Source organism: Serinus canaria, chromosome 2 (genome assembly GCF_022539315.1).
Source record: "Serinus canaria isolate serCan28SL12 chromosome 2, serCan2020, whole genome shotgun sequence".
NCBI classification, from domain to species: Eukaryota; Metazoa; Chordata; class Aves; order Passeriformes; family Fringillidae; genus Serinus; species Serinus canaria.
The window spans coordinates 105,108,671-105,123,946 of record NC_066315.1 but is presented as its reverse complement, the minus strand read 5'-3'; the positions used below and the strand labels follow the sequence as shown (position 1 = coordinate 105,123,946).

The window sequence follows — 15,276 nt, the reverse complement described above, 5'->3', positions numbered from 1 at the left end:
CTACACTTTGGTCAGGCTGAGGGTAACACAGCAGATGTGCTCGAGTTAGTGTTAAACTAATGGGCAGAAGTGAGAGTGAAGCCTGTTTTGCTTTCCCCTTTCGTCCAATCTATTTCACTCTGAATTGTTTCTCTCCCTTGTTTGGGCTCCTCAGCTTTTCAGGCAGGATCATCGCTGTTTCTTTTGGGAAGAGCCATTATTTTAGTGGTTCAAGGTTCAAAGCTTCATTACCTTGCCTTGGAAAAAATTGTGTGGCTGACTGAAACCCTTCATTGTCTGTGGATTTATTAGTAGTGCTCTTTCAGGGGTCTGCATTATCACCTGAAGCCCTTATGTTAAGCAGCAAATTTTGTCTTGCTTTTTGATTGGTAACAACAGACCCTCAGAACAAAGCTGAAAGGTCTCAGACTTTGTTTCATTGTATTGATTAATACAACTAAATTAATATCTAGGGAGAGGAGACTTTAAAAGAGAGTTGGTCAGAGGAGTTTTGCCTGAATTTGCTGTATCTTTTTAAACCAGAGATTGACCTTGGTATTGTTAAACCGATTTGTGAAGAGCCTTTGAGCTTCTAATGATTTCATGGAAAGTTTTGTCATTGCAATAGGCAATATAATTGAAAGCTTCCAGAGAAATTTCTTTCTGTGATCATCTCCAAAGCTGACCTATAATTAAATAGTGAATGCTACTTTGATTTTGGTCTGTTTCTGCAAGCAGGATTCATTCAGATGCTCAATTCTGCTCACAATGGAAGACATCTCCTGTGCACAGTATCTGCTGCTGCTAACAGTGCTTTATTTTCTTTGATAACCATAGGAAAAAAAATAGTTTTTTTTCTTAGACACTTTGTTTGTACTTTTTTTTCCCTGCCCAAATGCCAGCAATCCAGTCAGACTTGACATTAGTTCTAGTGACATCCTCTCTTTCTTGTGAGGGAGGGCATGTACCATGTTTGTCATATTTAGCAGGGATTTTTGCTGCCAACTCATGTCAGTTTTGCAGTGACAGTACCAGCCTTGCACAATGAGTGAGCTTGCAGGTGGTCATTGGTGCCTCTCCTTAAACATTGCTGACTTTCTGCAGCTTGAAACCTCACAGTCAGCACCTGCTCTGTAAAAATCTCTCAGGTCTGGGTTATTTTGAAAAGACTTGGCAGTACATGCTGGACCACATCAGTTGGGGTTTGGACAGCGGAGATCCCAGTCCCTCAGTGTTCTTCCATGTATTTGGCTGTCCCAGTAAATGCCTTCATCTGTTCTACTGGTTCTGTAGCTGCTGGATGTGTGTGAATGAAAGTATTCTTGCTAAGGTGCAGAGAATTTACCCATCTGGCAATGTTTTGTTGTCTTAAATTTGGATGAAGGAAAGTAGAGGAGAGCTAGATGGAAATGACTTGTAGACCACCTGAGATGGAAAATGTACGTAAACAAAGAGAAATGGTATTAATTAAAAGCTTAGAAAATTCATGTGAATTATTGAATACAGAGGGTGGCATTAAAATATTAGTTGTTCTTTTTGTCTGTTCTGAAGATTTTGGAGGGTTTTTGACATATTTCCATTCCTGGCATGGAAACATTTTGTATGCTCATGTAACATATGCTTACTCTGCAGTAAACATATGTACAAAGGAGATATAACTCTGAAATCTGGGAAATTATTTCAGTGGCTCTCCCTCAAGAAAAAAATCGTGTGTTGTTATTGATGTTTGCCTGCTATAATTTTTATCTTTTCAGTAGTACTGGATTATCTTGATGTAGCTGTTTTCAGTGGCCCTAACAATGATCCATTTCCCTGGCGACTTTTGATGATTATCTTAGCAGCTGGTTAAACCACGCAGAAGAGGGACAGAACAAATATTATGTCTATAAAAAGCTTGATATTACTTTAATTCTGACTGTAGAATGAAAACAAAGGTTACGTACACCAGAATCTTTTTCCTGATGTTTTGAGAAGATGACCCAATGGTAAATAGAATGATTTATTTTGAACAGTGAGTGAACTTGATGAGCTGTTTCAAAACACTCTCTTTGGAAAAAATACGCGTCTTTGTAAGAACAGAGGTTTTGGCAGATTGGGGAAGTGAAGTTACAAGGATTGGCTTTGTGTACACAAACTAAAGAAAAGTTTTGTAAAGTATTCTGTGTTCACAGTGAGAACTATGACATTCAAATTCTTAGCAGTTAAAAAGTTTCAGAGAAAACATAGTTTTATATGGAATGTACAAGTAGAGTGCTAATATTAACAAATCGTGGTCATGTCAGTACTAAATCCCCACCATATCTTTCCATTCCAGATAGAAAGATTAAGTCAGAATCTAAATTTTGAAAATGTCCTCATCTGTGTTCTTGGCTATATAAACAATATCTTCCTGAACAACTCAGAAATGCTAAATATTTAAAATCTACAGCCAGCTTCTGCAGCCTGAAAATCTTTCTCTGAAGTGATTGTAAAGTCAGGGCTGAAGAGGATCCATGATAGCTTGGTTAAGAATGACACTTTTATCTGGCCAGTGATGTCTGGTTTGGACCGATCAAAATTGGACACTCCAGAGTCTGTGGTAAAACCACGGCTGGTCAATGGAGAACTCAAGACAGCAAAGAATGCAGAGTTCCACATTTCTTTATCTCCCAGGACCCAAATTTGTGCATTGCCAAGGACCAGGAACCTTTAGGATGCCATCTCCTGTCTTCAAGCCATATGTCAGATTTATCAGTTTTCTGATGTTATATGTTCAAGAAAAACATCTAAGAGGGAAGCTGGTTCAATAATTATCTAACCTGTTCTTAAGGTCTACAGCAAGAAATTATCCAGTCTTTATTTTTTATTTTGCTGTCTGTAAACTAAATTAATCTCTTATTCTAAAATAAATTCCATTTCCCTTCCTACTTTCTTAAAACAACACTTAGGAGACAAATTTTACTTTCTCTTTGGAAATTTTTTCTTATCTGACCATAAAGTGATAGGGTGAAAGGAGGAAATCATTCACATCATGAGTTGTGCAGTGGTCTGTTTATCGAAGTTCCTTGGGAACCCTTTAAAGCTAGTGGCAATTGAGTACATTTTTTCCTATGCCTACTATTTTCCTGTGCAGAAGTGATTTTATATGCTGAATTTATCCCTACTCTGCAACAAGTTCTTCCACACATTGGGATATTTCTGCATCATGGATCTTAGTCTGTTACCCAGCATTTCAATGATGCCTTTCTTTTTCTAGTTGCCATTAATTCAGCCTGGCAAGGGGCTAACTCTAGAGCTCTGGAATTAATTGAATTAGTTTCTTTGGATCCTGAGATTGAGTGCTGTCTTGTCCTTGATAGGAGCTTGTTAAATGTAAATGGCAATGCAAGCAATGTGTGGAATGTTTTATGGCACCCGAACCCTTCTCTGTTTCCCAGAATAATGGGGACGCCTGAAGTTTTCACCTTTTATATGGGGACCTGAATTTGGGGATCTCCTGTAACCAATAACTGGCTGAGTTGGAAACCTCTAACTGGCTGAGTTTCTCTCTGTTTTTTCCCCTGATTCCTGTTTTTTTAGAGTATTTTTTTGAGGAATATTGGAGTATTTATGTGTTTTGTTCCCTGACTATTCAGGCCCAATCTCTTGTATGGAGGGGATCAACCCACTCTCCTCAGACCTAATCCTAGAGAAGCATCAAGGATACACTTATTTCCTGCAATGCTGATACATATTGTAAAGAACTAGAACTGATTTTGTTTGAGGTAAAAAGCACAATTTGAAATGCCAAGATTTTTTGGTTATTTTTAAAATGACTTGTGAATAACTCAGTGATTGGAACTACAGAAATAGCTGGAACCAAGACAAATAGGTGTTAATAAAGTGTTCCTTTAAAATGGGTCTTATTTTTGCAGTACAATGGAAAGACAGAATAAACTTAAGACTGATTTATTTTAAGCAACAATCTTGAGGGGAGGCTGTTTTGTTTTGTTTTGTTTTGATTTGATGTTTCATGCAAGGAAGGGTTTGAAATGATTTCTTAGGAAAAATTTCAGCTCAGATGGAAATGTTTTGTTAAGTTATGCTACGCTTGAATTTTTTCCTAATCATCGAAAGCTGTGTCAGAATTTTGTAAGAAAATTTCCGGGTATGAATGTTTTTAAAGCAGCTTTCGTAACACTGACTGGTCACAGCTCCTTTAAAAGTAGGCAGAGTCCATGGAGCTATTCCTGTTTCTAAAATAGTTGGAGTTCAACCATCCTGCTTGTACAATTTGATAGCATTAGTGACTGTATGTCAAAATCTTGGGGAGGTTTGTTCAAAATAGGCATATTATAGCTAATTAAAATCTTCCTTTCCACCTCTTAGTTTCACAGATTTGGCATCAAAATATATTTGGAAATCATTAACTTTACTTTGCCCTTTAACTTGCTTTCTTTTGTCTTGAAAGCTCATTCCTTTTACTAAAGCATCTAAATGCCTAGGAGGACAACTGTGACCTTTAAAGTGAAGAAAGAAAGATTACTGCACTTAGCTTGTTGTGAATTTATTTTGTTGGTTTTTCTTTTTTTTTTTTTTTAAGGCCATTGAGAACATCAGTGTAGGTGGGGTTTTTTCAAACTAAATGTGCACTTAAAACACTTCAGATAATACTGAAATGTACTTAAAGGAAAATTACCTTCTCTACTGCGTCCCTTGGATTTAGATTCTTCCCCTGGAACAAATTACATTGTTAGCTTCTCTGAAACCTTGTTTTTCATTTTTTAACATATTCTTCTTTTAGCTAAATCATCAAAGGTAGACATTTTAGCAACGTCTTTTCCTTTCCATTTGTTTGTGATTTGTTTTTTCGTTCCTTACACACACTTACTTCATGCACTCTTCCAACCCACATTTTGTTTGTCTTTGGCACTGAGAGACTCTTACATAATTTCTCAAAAATACAGCAGTGTTCAGCTACAGTAGTCCAAAAGGCTACAGCCTGCATTTTTCCAGAGTTTTGGGATGATCACAGTAGAATGGTGTATTGTTTCTGATAGGGCCTGTTTTTGGAGGTTTCTTGAATGCCTGTTTCTGTGCCCTTGGCCTCTTCTCAAGTTTCTAATAAACAGGGCTCAACAAGGGAGTGGGTGACACAACTTTAGCCTGTGCCACTTCTCAAACACAGCCCTTCAGTTTCTTTGAGGAGATGAGCTTAAGGAAAAGAACGCTCACGTCGTACCATAGCTGCCATCCTTTGTTAGTTTCTGTTTACATGGTCAGTAATTGGTATTGTATATTTTTATGTAATAAGTTCGCATTAACCTAAAATAAGCTCAGTACAGTTAATTCCTCAAGCATTCACACCAGAGTAAATGAGAAAGGGTTCCTTGTAGGTCAGTGCATCTGCTGCACTTTTTGTAAGGGGAGAACCCAGCCCAACAGAACAAGATGCAAACTTATTTTAGAGCACTGGTTTTGAACTAATGGATATTCAGCCTCGCAGCTGGTTTTTAGGTAAAGTGTATGAAAGATTCAGCTCCTAAATAGTCACCTTCTACTGTTTGGAGTAGGTGTCAGTTCTCTCTGGCTGCAAATAACTATGAGACAGGCCACTGAATGCACAGTTGCAATATGATCTTGAGTTTTGAAGTATAATTCTCTGTTTGTGATTTGTCCTTGTCCTCTGCCAGTCTCTTTTGAGTATGCATGTGAAGTTGTGTGTTTGTTTACATGTATAGATACAAGGCTTTAGGAGTAGATACATATCTTTGATTTTCTTTAGCAGTAGGAGCTCACTTTTTCTGTTGGCTTGGAGCTATACAGCATTGCCTGTGCTGTACATTTTTATGGCTGGAAGTGTGAAAACACTGAAGTCAGTTGAAGTTTGTATCAGGAGGTGTGTCTGTGGTTGTATTGCAATTTGGTTGCTGAGCAGGGATGGAGTGGGCCTGCAGCCATGTGTTATCCTGTCTGGATCAAGTCCATCTCCTGCCTCATTTCCTCTGACAGGGGTCTGGGCTACAGACACATAGAGAACAGTCAGGGTGTGAGTTATGGTAATATCTAGGAAGAAAAGAGCCACCTGCACACCTGACTCTCCCTAAAGTAGAAAACATCCCCAAAGAGGCCAGAGGAGACACGCCTCGTGTGGTCCCCACTGAACACCTCTGCTCCTTGTCATTGCTTGGTCTGACTGCTGCATTTAGATTGTTGCCCCTCTCCACCTCACTCATAGAGTGGGACCCTAGAGAGAGGACACACAATCTTCTCTTCTTCACCTGCCACTCCTGCATGTGATCGCAGGAGTGGCAGGTGAAGATTGCACTGCAGGCAGATTCAGATTCTGCACTGATTACACTCCAGGCATTCAGAGCCTGCCTTTTAAAATGTGGCCATAACAACTGTAGCAGGTATTGACTAACCTAATTGTTAGTCTAAGCTCTGGCGCACAGAATCTACTTTAAAATGGCATTTTCTTCCCTACTGCACATGTAGTAATGCTTTAACAAGTAATAGATTACAGAATGAAGTTTCTGCTGTCTCCCTTGGGAGTTAACTAGGCAAACAATGATTAGGAAATCTTAGCTGATAATTGTTTAAATGTTTTGTTTCTTAATTTCATCTTTTTCCTTGGGCAATTTTGTATTAACCTAAATAGTTCCTTTCATTCCTCAGCTCTTGTGTTTCCCAAGTTTTTGTAAACCACTACCAAGTCTTCTTTTCCCACAGGCATTGCTTATCCTAACTGTTGACTGAAAATCAATCCCCCCATCTAATGACTCTGTCACTGTTCTTTGAACTCTTTCCATTTTACATTATCCATCTGGCAGCAAAACATCCAAAACTGCATGCAGGCTGCAGATGTGGTGGCTCCGTAGCTGCTGAGGCAGGGATCTGTTACAAACCATTGTACGTCAGGATCTAGCTGTTTGTGGGATCAAGACTTGGAAAGCAGAGTCATTTGTCTCTAGTTTCTCTGCCCAGAATACCTGGGGGTAATGAGAGACTCGTAACATAAACCTACTGAAGTTTTGTTGGTTTTTTGTTTTTTTACACCTGTTATTTTTTTTTTTGTTTTTATACACCTATAAACACATTTCAAGCTCTTGTTCTTCTCAGATATATAAAGCTTCCAAACCTGGGATCTGACTGCTCTCCCCAGTCTGCTGTCAATAAGTAAAAGCCAGCAGGCTTCTAGGCCAGGCCAGCTGGGACATGTGACAAGGGTTCCCCTGTTCTGGTTCCCTGCCCTGCCTCTGCTCTGTCCTGGATTCTGTCGGAGTCAAAATCAAATTGTGATGTGTGACTATCATACTATCTTCAACTAAAAGAAGAAGATATGACTGCACACATGGAAATTGAATTTCAGCAAAAGTATTTTAGTTTTCATTTGTGATATCACAAGTTCACAAAGTGTTTTTCCCTTCTTTTCAATTTAACAGGTTATCACTGCTAGCTTATCACCGTTCTTCTTTGTCATGACTGCCAATGTACTAACAATTTCTTGGTAAGTGCCTACATGAGCTTTTTTATAACAGTAAAGATGAATTTTCACACACTGCTTCATGTGGAAATATTTTTAAATGTCAAGTTCTATTGCTGTCAGTATTATTTTGCGTGTAAGGAGAACCAGGTGTGCAATGATGGATGCAGTACAGTAATAGAAGAGTGTTTCTTCTGCCTCTGTGGGAGAACATGGACATTTTAGACATTAAGCCTCACCACAATTCACTCAGCACATTTTACAGTGAGGCAAATAGATCCAATAGGCAAATAAATGACCCATTCAAAGTCATACTGCAATTTAGTGGTGGAACTGCAAGTAAAACACAGGAGTCAAGGTCTGCTGACAGTATCTTTTTAACCAAGAGGGTGCATTCAAATTCCCCTAACACACTGTGCACTGTGAATGCATAAAATTAAACTGGAGAAAAATAATGATGATTAACTTTTCCCAGAGGTGTATCTGGATTTTTTTAATGTGTGGCCACACAGTACAAATCACCTAACCTGAATTTTTTAGGTAGAAATAGAAAGGATTGGGGTGTAAGCTCCTTTGGTACAAGGCAGTGGTTTTGATCTGTGCTTTTGTAGCACAAAAGGAAAGGGAATCACAGAGCATGACTGATGCTCCTAAGTGCTTCTGCCATGCAAATAACTTCTCAATATGGGGTTAGGCATGTGTCTCTGAGAACAGATTTGTTAATGGAAATAAAAATCTACTTACTTTTGAAAAGCTTTAAGCTTCTTTCTTTCTACTTGATTCATGATTCATTCAGTTTGATTGCCATCCTAAAGATTCAGCTCTATACTGAATGGAATTTGCATATCCTTTCTTCAGGTATGATAAGAGCCTTATAGAAAGGAGAACCTCCAGTTCAGACTGGCCCCATTTACTTATGTGTTGATATGGATTCTTATCTGTATTTTAGGCACATGTAGTCTCAAATGCTAAAGTAAGTTGTGGGGTTTTTTTAGCTCTAGGAAATACATGTTGCCTGTGCATGTCAGAGACTTAACCAATGTCCAAGCACCTACAAAACACTCCTAGTCCAGGCCATTTGCTTGCTGCTCTTCACCATGTTTCGCATGTGTTTGTGCAGGTCTGTCACATGTGTGCTAGAGGCAGGCTTTGATTATACATCTGTATTCATTGACATGTGCACTAAAAATTCATGTGTACCTTCATTAATGTGCACCTTTGTTAATGTGAGCACACAGACCCATATAGTTGCACACATGCCACCTGCCCTATATGGACTGAAACTTCTATAAATGATGAACACATCTGTATGTTTAAAAGAAAATTTGCTTTAGCCCTTGGGCCACTATTACACTTTGATTGTCATAATTAAAAAAGAAAACAATTTCTTTTATTTATTTATTTTTAAAATTTTAATTCTGTAAGTGCTTGTGCATTGGCAGTGCCTTGACTTAGCAGCAAAGCTCTGGAAATAGTTTGTTGGATGATAGCAGCTGCAAAGTACTCATGAGAACATTAATCACTGAGGATTTTAGTGCTGCTCCAGTGTGGTCATGGACAATATCATATGTTAATTTTTGAGCTATGGGCAAGTGCAGTTATCTGTGACCCCACTATAAACAGAAGCTGGAGGGTTTGCCACATGGGAAAATGAAGGTAAAATCAAGGGCTGGCATTTAGCTGTGGTTTTTGCTCTGCTTCATCTTGAAGATATAACAATGGTTTCCATTTACCTAGTAATTTGGACTGCATGGGCATGTGGATCCCAAGATTTCAAATCCTTCAGAAAGAGATTCTTCTTCTCTGATGTAAGACATATGATATTAAAGAACAGCTCTGGTCCAGGAATCTTTTTACAGAACAAGGCTGGGCAGTTTATTATCTTTTGTACATAATTGCCAGTCTCATTTTTGAAATGGTATGTCAGAGACTGACTTATTTTTTAATCTCTATTAAAAATTTAGAAAACAACACAACTATAGAAACAGGAAAAAAATTTCTAAGGCCTTCTGTATATAGTGTTTTGGAATTTTTTTCCTTTAGGATAAAGGGTATATTATCCAACCATAGATTCCAAAGGAGTTAATGCATAGGGTGTGTTTATAAGTGGAGCTGAAATAAGACATGGGGGTTAACCCTCTCCAGAAAAAAACACTCAGATGTTGTTACCAACAGCAGGTGGCCAGACTCAGTGATTTAGACCCTTTTTGAAAAGCTTGCAGCCCTTGCAGCCTTTTGCTCCTTGTTGGTAATTCCACACCAAAGCTATTCTGTCTTCCCAGTGGACCTTCACAGACTGTCTATAGCACCTACTTTCCAGGGCTGTTTACTGTGTAATTGTAAGATACTGTGCTGTTGTTATACAATATCTTTTTCTTCTTGGGAAGAAGGGCAATTATGTGGTTTTTAAAGCAGCTCACCAAAGCTAAGATTTAAGTGAATGTAATGCTATTAGACCAAAAAGCCTTCAGCTTTACATGCTTTTTTTTTTCCAAGGGAAAAAAAAAAAACTCTTAGAAATGAACTTAACAGAAGTTGGTTTGTTTATAAAGTTCAGTAAGGAGCTTTTCTGTTTCATAAGCTAATTAAGCCATGGGACTAAGATGAAAGGTCAGTACACTTCACTTTGCACTGTTCTAAAAGGAGAGAAGAGTCGGCATCTTACCATATTCCTGTCAGCTGTGAGAGATAACAGAGGAGACTTGGGGATTATTAACTATTGCATGCATTGAGTGGGTCAATAGAATATTTAAGGGAAGGTTTTTGTAAAACCATTCATCCTGACTTGGAGCCCTGCTCCTAGGCTGGCTCTTGGGGAGCAGCCTTAGTGCCACAGCTGTGCTGAAGCAGCACAGGAAAGAAATGCTTGGGCACATGTGCCTTTTTGGCTGGGGCAGCTCCTTTCATCTCAGCTAGAGTGGCAAACACAGGAATTTCTACTGGCCTCTGTATGCCAATGGGATCACCCCAACACAAAAAGATTTTCCCAGATTTCACCTTGCCCACAAAACCTGAGCTTTACATCTCCTGGTGTTGTGAAGTGGCAAGTTTTCAGGACAGAACACAAACAGAAATTGCAAGAGGGAATCAATAGGCTAATAAGGTTCAAACTCTCCTACCTTCCGTTCCTATTCTTGCTAGTGTAGGGGTGTGCAGCTATTCTTGTAACTAGGGGCAACCCTCTCCATTTAGAGTCCTGTCTGTGCATTTTTACTGAATAGTAAGGTAGTTTCTGATGATCTCATTTAAATAAGATATTTTGGGTTTCAGCATTTGCTTAGCAAGAGAAATGAAAATATCACCTGGGTTACTGTCTCTAGGTTGGAATGTGTTTAGATAAAATAATACCTTTTTATATCAAGTAGAAGGACTTGCATGATGCTAAATTTGTGATATACTTTGTTTACAGCCTTGTGGTCGGTGGAGTTGGAGAAGCATTGCTTGTTTACACTGAAAGGACAGGCACATAAAGAGGAACCAGATCTCACCAGTTGGAACAGAGCTGACTTGCAGCCTAGAGACACTATAATGAAAAAAAGTGGCAGCAGGAATGAAGAAGTGCAACCAAACATGGGGAGAGGGATCTCTTGTTGTTTTTTTTTTTTAATTAAGAAAAGAACAATGCTATTAATAGTGTTTGTAAGGGAGCAGCATAGTTGGCAAAGATGGTAAGGAGCCTTTGCCTCAAAGCACAAGACCAACTATATCAGATTGATGTGGTAAAGAAAAAACTGCGCTGTATCATGCTGATGGCTCTGTGTGAGCACCACTCAGTAGCAGCTTCTTGCACAGGGAGCTAAACTCAGGAAAAGCAGCATTCCCCACTGGATGCCCCCAGTGGCTTTTTTTTTTGTTTGAAGCAGACAGCAGGTCATACCAAACAATGTATAAATTCAGGATCTGGAAGGATGGATTTTGCCTCCAACTGTTCTGTAAGCAGCAAGCTGCCGCACACAGGTCTCTAGTCATGTTGTCTGAACTAGCACAGGGACTGAGGCCAAAGGGCTTGTGGAGATAATCCCCTTCTGGAACTGTGGCAGTTTGACAGCCTTTCAAAAAGGGAAAATCAGCAATAAATCTCAATATCTGTAGTGATTGCTCTTTGTGAATTTTTTTCTCTCTCATTTGCTGAGATTTCTCTTGAACTCTGCCAATTTTTGTCAGCTGGACGGGGTGGAGGGACACGTACTGTTCCCAGCAGTGGTTTGTCTCTGAAATTATTGCAAGAGGAAACAAAGAACATGAACCTTGAATGAATGTCATAAAGAGTATAAGGAAATTAATCTCAAGAGTCCTTAAAGTAATTTCACTTCTGGTTGCTTAATGGCTGTTAGAAATTAGTCTTGATATATTAGAGTCTGCAATCTATGTGAAAGTAATATTAAATTATGAGTTTATATTGTTGCAAAGGCCTACATGGTAAAAGGAACTTGATAACAAATCTTTAACGAGGAAAGAGACTTGTCTCGCTTGTGGTTAGATATGTAAAGTGTAGACCCTCAGTCTAAGCTGACCAAATTTCCTTCATGGTCAGTGAAAAGAGGGCTGCCCTCACAGAGATGATCCTTCTTGAATGTATTGCTGTGTTGGGAAGTGCATATTTCTCTGTAGATAGAAACTAGTAACTAGTCCAGACAAAAGACACATGGTTTCTACAAGGCTACAGTTACTGGAGGCTTCAATCTAACAAATTCCTCCAAATGGGCTTGAAAATATGGCTACATTTTAATTTCATGTAAAACACCATAGGTTAACAAGGAAGGTAAATTTTGCAAATGTTTGCAGTCAGTTTCTATGACTGGAGAATTTTAGAAAGAGATTAGTTGGTTTTCAAAAAAAAAAAAAAAAAAAAAAATTGCTGCAAAGAGAAGCTTGTAAGAGAAGTACTCTGGTCAATATTGTACCTAAGCTTATCTCAGTCTGTCACAAAAGGTCTCTTCATATGGGCATGTTGTCTGTGCATGCTGGGTCCCACTCTCTCTCTCTTGAGTTTGGCATGAGCCATTTTTTAGCCAGGTGGTGACACTCAGGTTTGGGAAGAAAGGGGGAAGAGAGGGACAAGCATTGTAATGGGCGCCACCTGTAAAATCCGTGTCTCCTGGGCTGTTCTTTGAGTCCACTCCAGCTAGCTATGGACCCTGGCCCACATGGTGTCATATGGATGAAATCAAAAGACGAGAAACGCTCTTCTCCACGTGGGGACAAGTGTCCTATTCAAGGGACACCTCAGACTCTGGCAACCCCCCCAGGTAGGCAAGAGCCTATCCCCTTCTTGCAGGGGACTTTTATACCGGAGGGAGTGGAGTGGGGTGGGGGAAGAGGACCGCAGCCAATAGGATAGCATTGAGGAGGGGCGAGGGGAAGGGTAACCAGGGGGGCAGGCCACCAGGGGTTTAGGGCAGAGGGAGAGACCATGTGATGGGAGAAAGGAATAACAATTCGTGCAATATAAGGACTACTCAGTGCAAATTTCAAATCACCCATTGCAAAACCACAACTAAAGAAACTACTTAGTTCAATACAACAAAGCATGAAACAATAAATGGAGCACTAGTCCAGAAACCAGCATGATCCATGTGGGAAGTTGGGCCCATACACCCATACACCCATGAGCCATGACACAGCTAGCCATGGGTCCTATTGGCATTCCAGTCTGTGAATTCAGACAGTGCTGGGAGTGATGGCTGCAGCATTCTGGCTTTCCCCAGACAATTGTCTCTGCCAGCCAGTTGTGCCAATGCAGTAGAATCCTTGCTGTGCCACCTTTCTGCTGACTTTGAAGTGAATAGTGACCCTAGGAGACCTCATGGAAGAGTCCCTGCGTGACTGCCGAGGTTTTGCAATCGTAGCTGGAACCCTTGCTGTGGGAAAAGCTCATCTTGTACCTCTCTTCTTGCATAACTTTCAAGGGTAGGCTGCAGTCTGTTGTGTTTTTTTCTTCCTCTATCTTGCCTGTGCTGTTCATAGCAATGTGCAGAACACCCATTTGCTTTCTTGCTGGTGGTCTCAGTGGAAAGGCACTGGCCAAACCAACAGCCAGGGCTGCAATAGCACTTTGATCAGAGGGCATCTGGGCATGGCTGCAGGGAGCTTGTTTGGCTGCAGCCAGCATTTCTGTTGTCTGGGCTCTGGGGGAATTCAGTGCCTGCATTAGTATCCTCCTGCACAGTAAGGCAGCTGCCTTTTTATTTAACTCACGCTTGTTAAACAGCACTGAACTGTTTAACTTCTGCTTGCATTTTTTTGTGCCTTAGTGCAACCTGCTTGCATTTCTGAGACTCTGCTCAAGGTAAGTAAAAAGCACTGGTTTTAAACTGATTGCTACGTAAGCAAATCAAAGAACCACAGTTAGCAGTGGAGTTGGGCTCCTCTGTCAAGCACAACTGGTTCAGTACTCTCTGAACCCTGTGGAGCAGCATGAAGCTCATCAGTCTTGCTGAAAATTGAGATTAGGGTGGAAATAGAGCTTAGTGGCCTTCAGAATCCATTTTTGCATATTTGGACTTGACTTAAGGTGTTGAAGGCACGGCTTGGTGTCCTTCTTGCTCAGGCTGTGGCAGAGGGGGCAGCAGGGCCAGGTTCCAGTGTGGCATCTGCCTCTGGGAGAGTTCTGTGAGCCAAGTTCAGTGCTGCTCACAGTGAGCTATGAAAGGTGGGGCAAGCAGTGATGGGGACTTCTGGCTGTTGTAACAAGTGGTGCCTTTCTCAACACATGTGTGCTGAGTTGGGAATGCCAGCCAGGAGCAGGTCACCAGCAGCAGCTGCAAAGCCCCAAGATGGCATCTCAGCTGCCAGCACAGAGCAGGTCATACAAACCTAAAGGTCAGCTCTGGAACAGCACCAAGAAGACTCTGGCTCTCCACCACTGCCCTTGGGAAGGTGTCTGTTCCCACCAGTGGCATCCAAGAGAGGAGAGACACAGAGCTGGTTGGGCTCCCTGATCCTCACAGCCCTGGGTGAGCAGGCAATGGCAGCAGAGGAGAAATGTGGGCGGGGCAGGCACTACTGGCTGCTTGCAGAGGTTGGGGGCTGGAGGGGATGGGGTAGAGCAAACCTGGTGATTTCCTGAGAAAGCAGTGCCCTGGTCTTTCATTCAGCTCTGCCACAGAAGGAGGGATGCTGCATAATAAAGAACACACTTCAGGGTTGTTAAAGTGATCTTTAAAGCAGGAAACCTCAGAAGCTCAAGCTTAAAATGGCTCTTGCAAGACTCGTGAATGGTCATGTTAAGTAATTTGAAGCAGGAACATGCAAGGTTGGACCACTTATATCTAATTGACCTTTTTTGAGTCATTCAAAAATACAAAGTGCCGAACACACAGCTCTGAGGAAGGAGGAGCTCCTTTAGGTTGCAGAGAAGCAATGACACTGATTAATGCCTGAATGCAAAGCGCTGGCTCTGTAGCTCAGCTGATACAAAACACTCCACATTGATCGGTATCCAGCATTTAAGGAATTTACTGTTCTTGGGTTGTCAACACATGAGACTGGAGAGAAAAAATGGAGCGTGCTGGTCTTTCTAAAAGGCAGCAGGTGCTGGAGGCTGTCCCATCATGCCCTTTTCACATCTACTGGTTTTGATCAAATCACTGACAGAGATGGTCCTGAATCATGTCCTACCTTTTTGATTCTACCTTGCTTACACCTATTTTCCAAGTGTCTTTTTTTTTTCTTACAAAGTAATTGGGACAAGGCTTTTGTTATCCACTGCAGTGGCATGACTCATGCGTGTGGCTGGCCTTCATCATAGAGAGCATCTGCTTAAAGCCAAGTGCCATCAAAAGAAGACTTGAAGAGTAAAGCTGCTGGATATGGACTACAAGTGGATTACAAAAATGCAGGCCACAGGGATT

General features: G+C 40.7%; 1 protein-coding gene across 2 annotated transcripts in view; it reads left to right on the top strand.

The window, feature by feature from the left end:
* Positions 1–11,514, top strand: part of TMEM241 (transmembrane protein 241) — a 55,620-nt gene extending 44,106 nt beyond the window's left edge. For both annotated transcript variants that reach the window (XM_030235304.2, XM_030235298.2), the window contains exons 14-15: positions 7,383–7,447; positions 10,833–11,514. In XM_030235304.2, the coding sequence (XP_030091164.1) occupies positions 7,383–7,447; positions 10,833–10,893 (126 nt within the window). In that variant the 3' untranslated portion in view covers positions 10,894–11,514. The remainder of the gene's footprint in view (positions 1–7,382; positions 7,448–10,832) is intronic.
* The last annotated feature ends 3,762 nt before the right edge of the window (positions 11,515–15,276 follow it).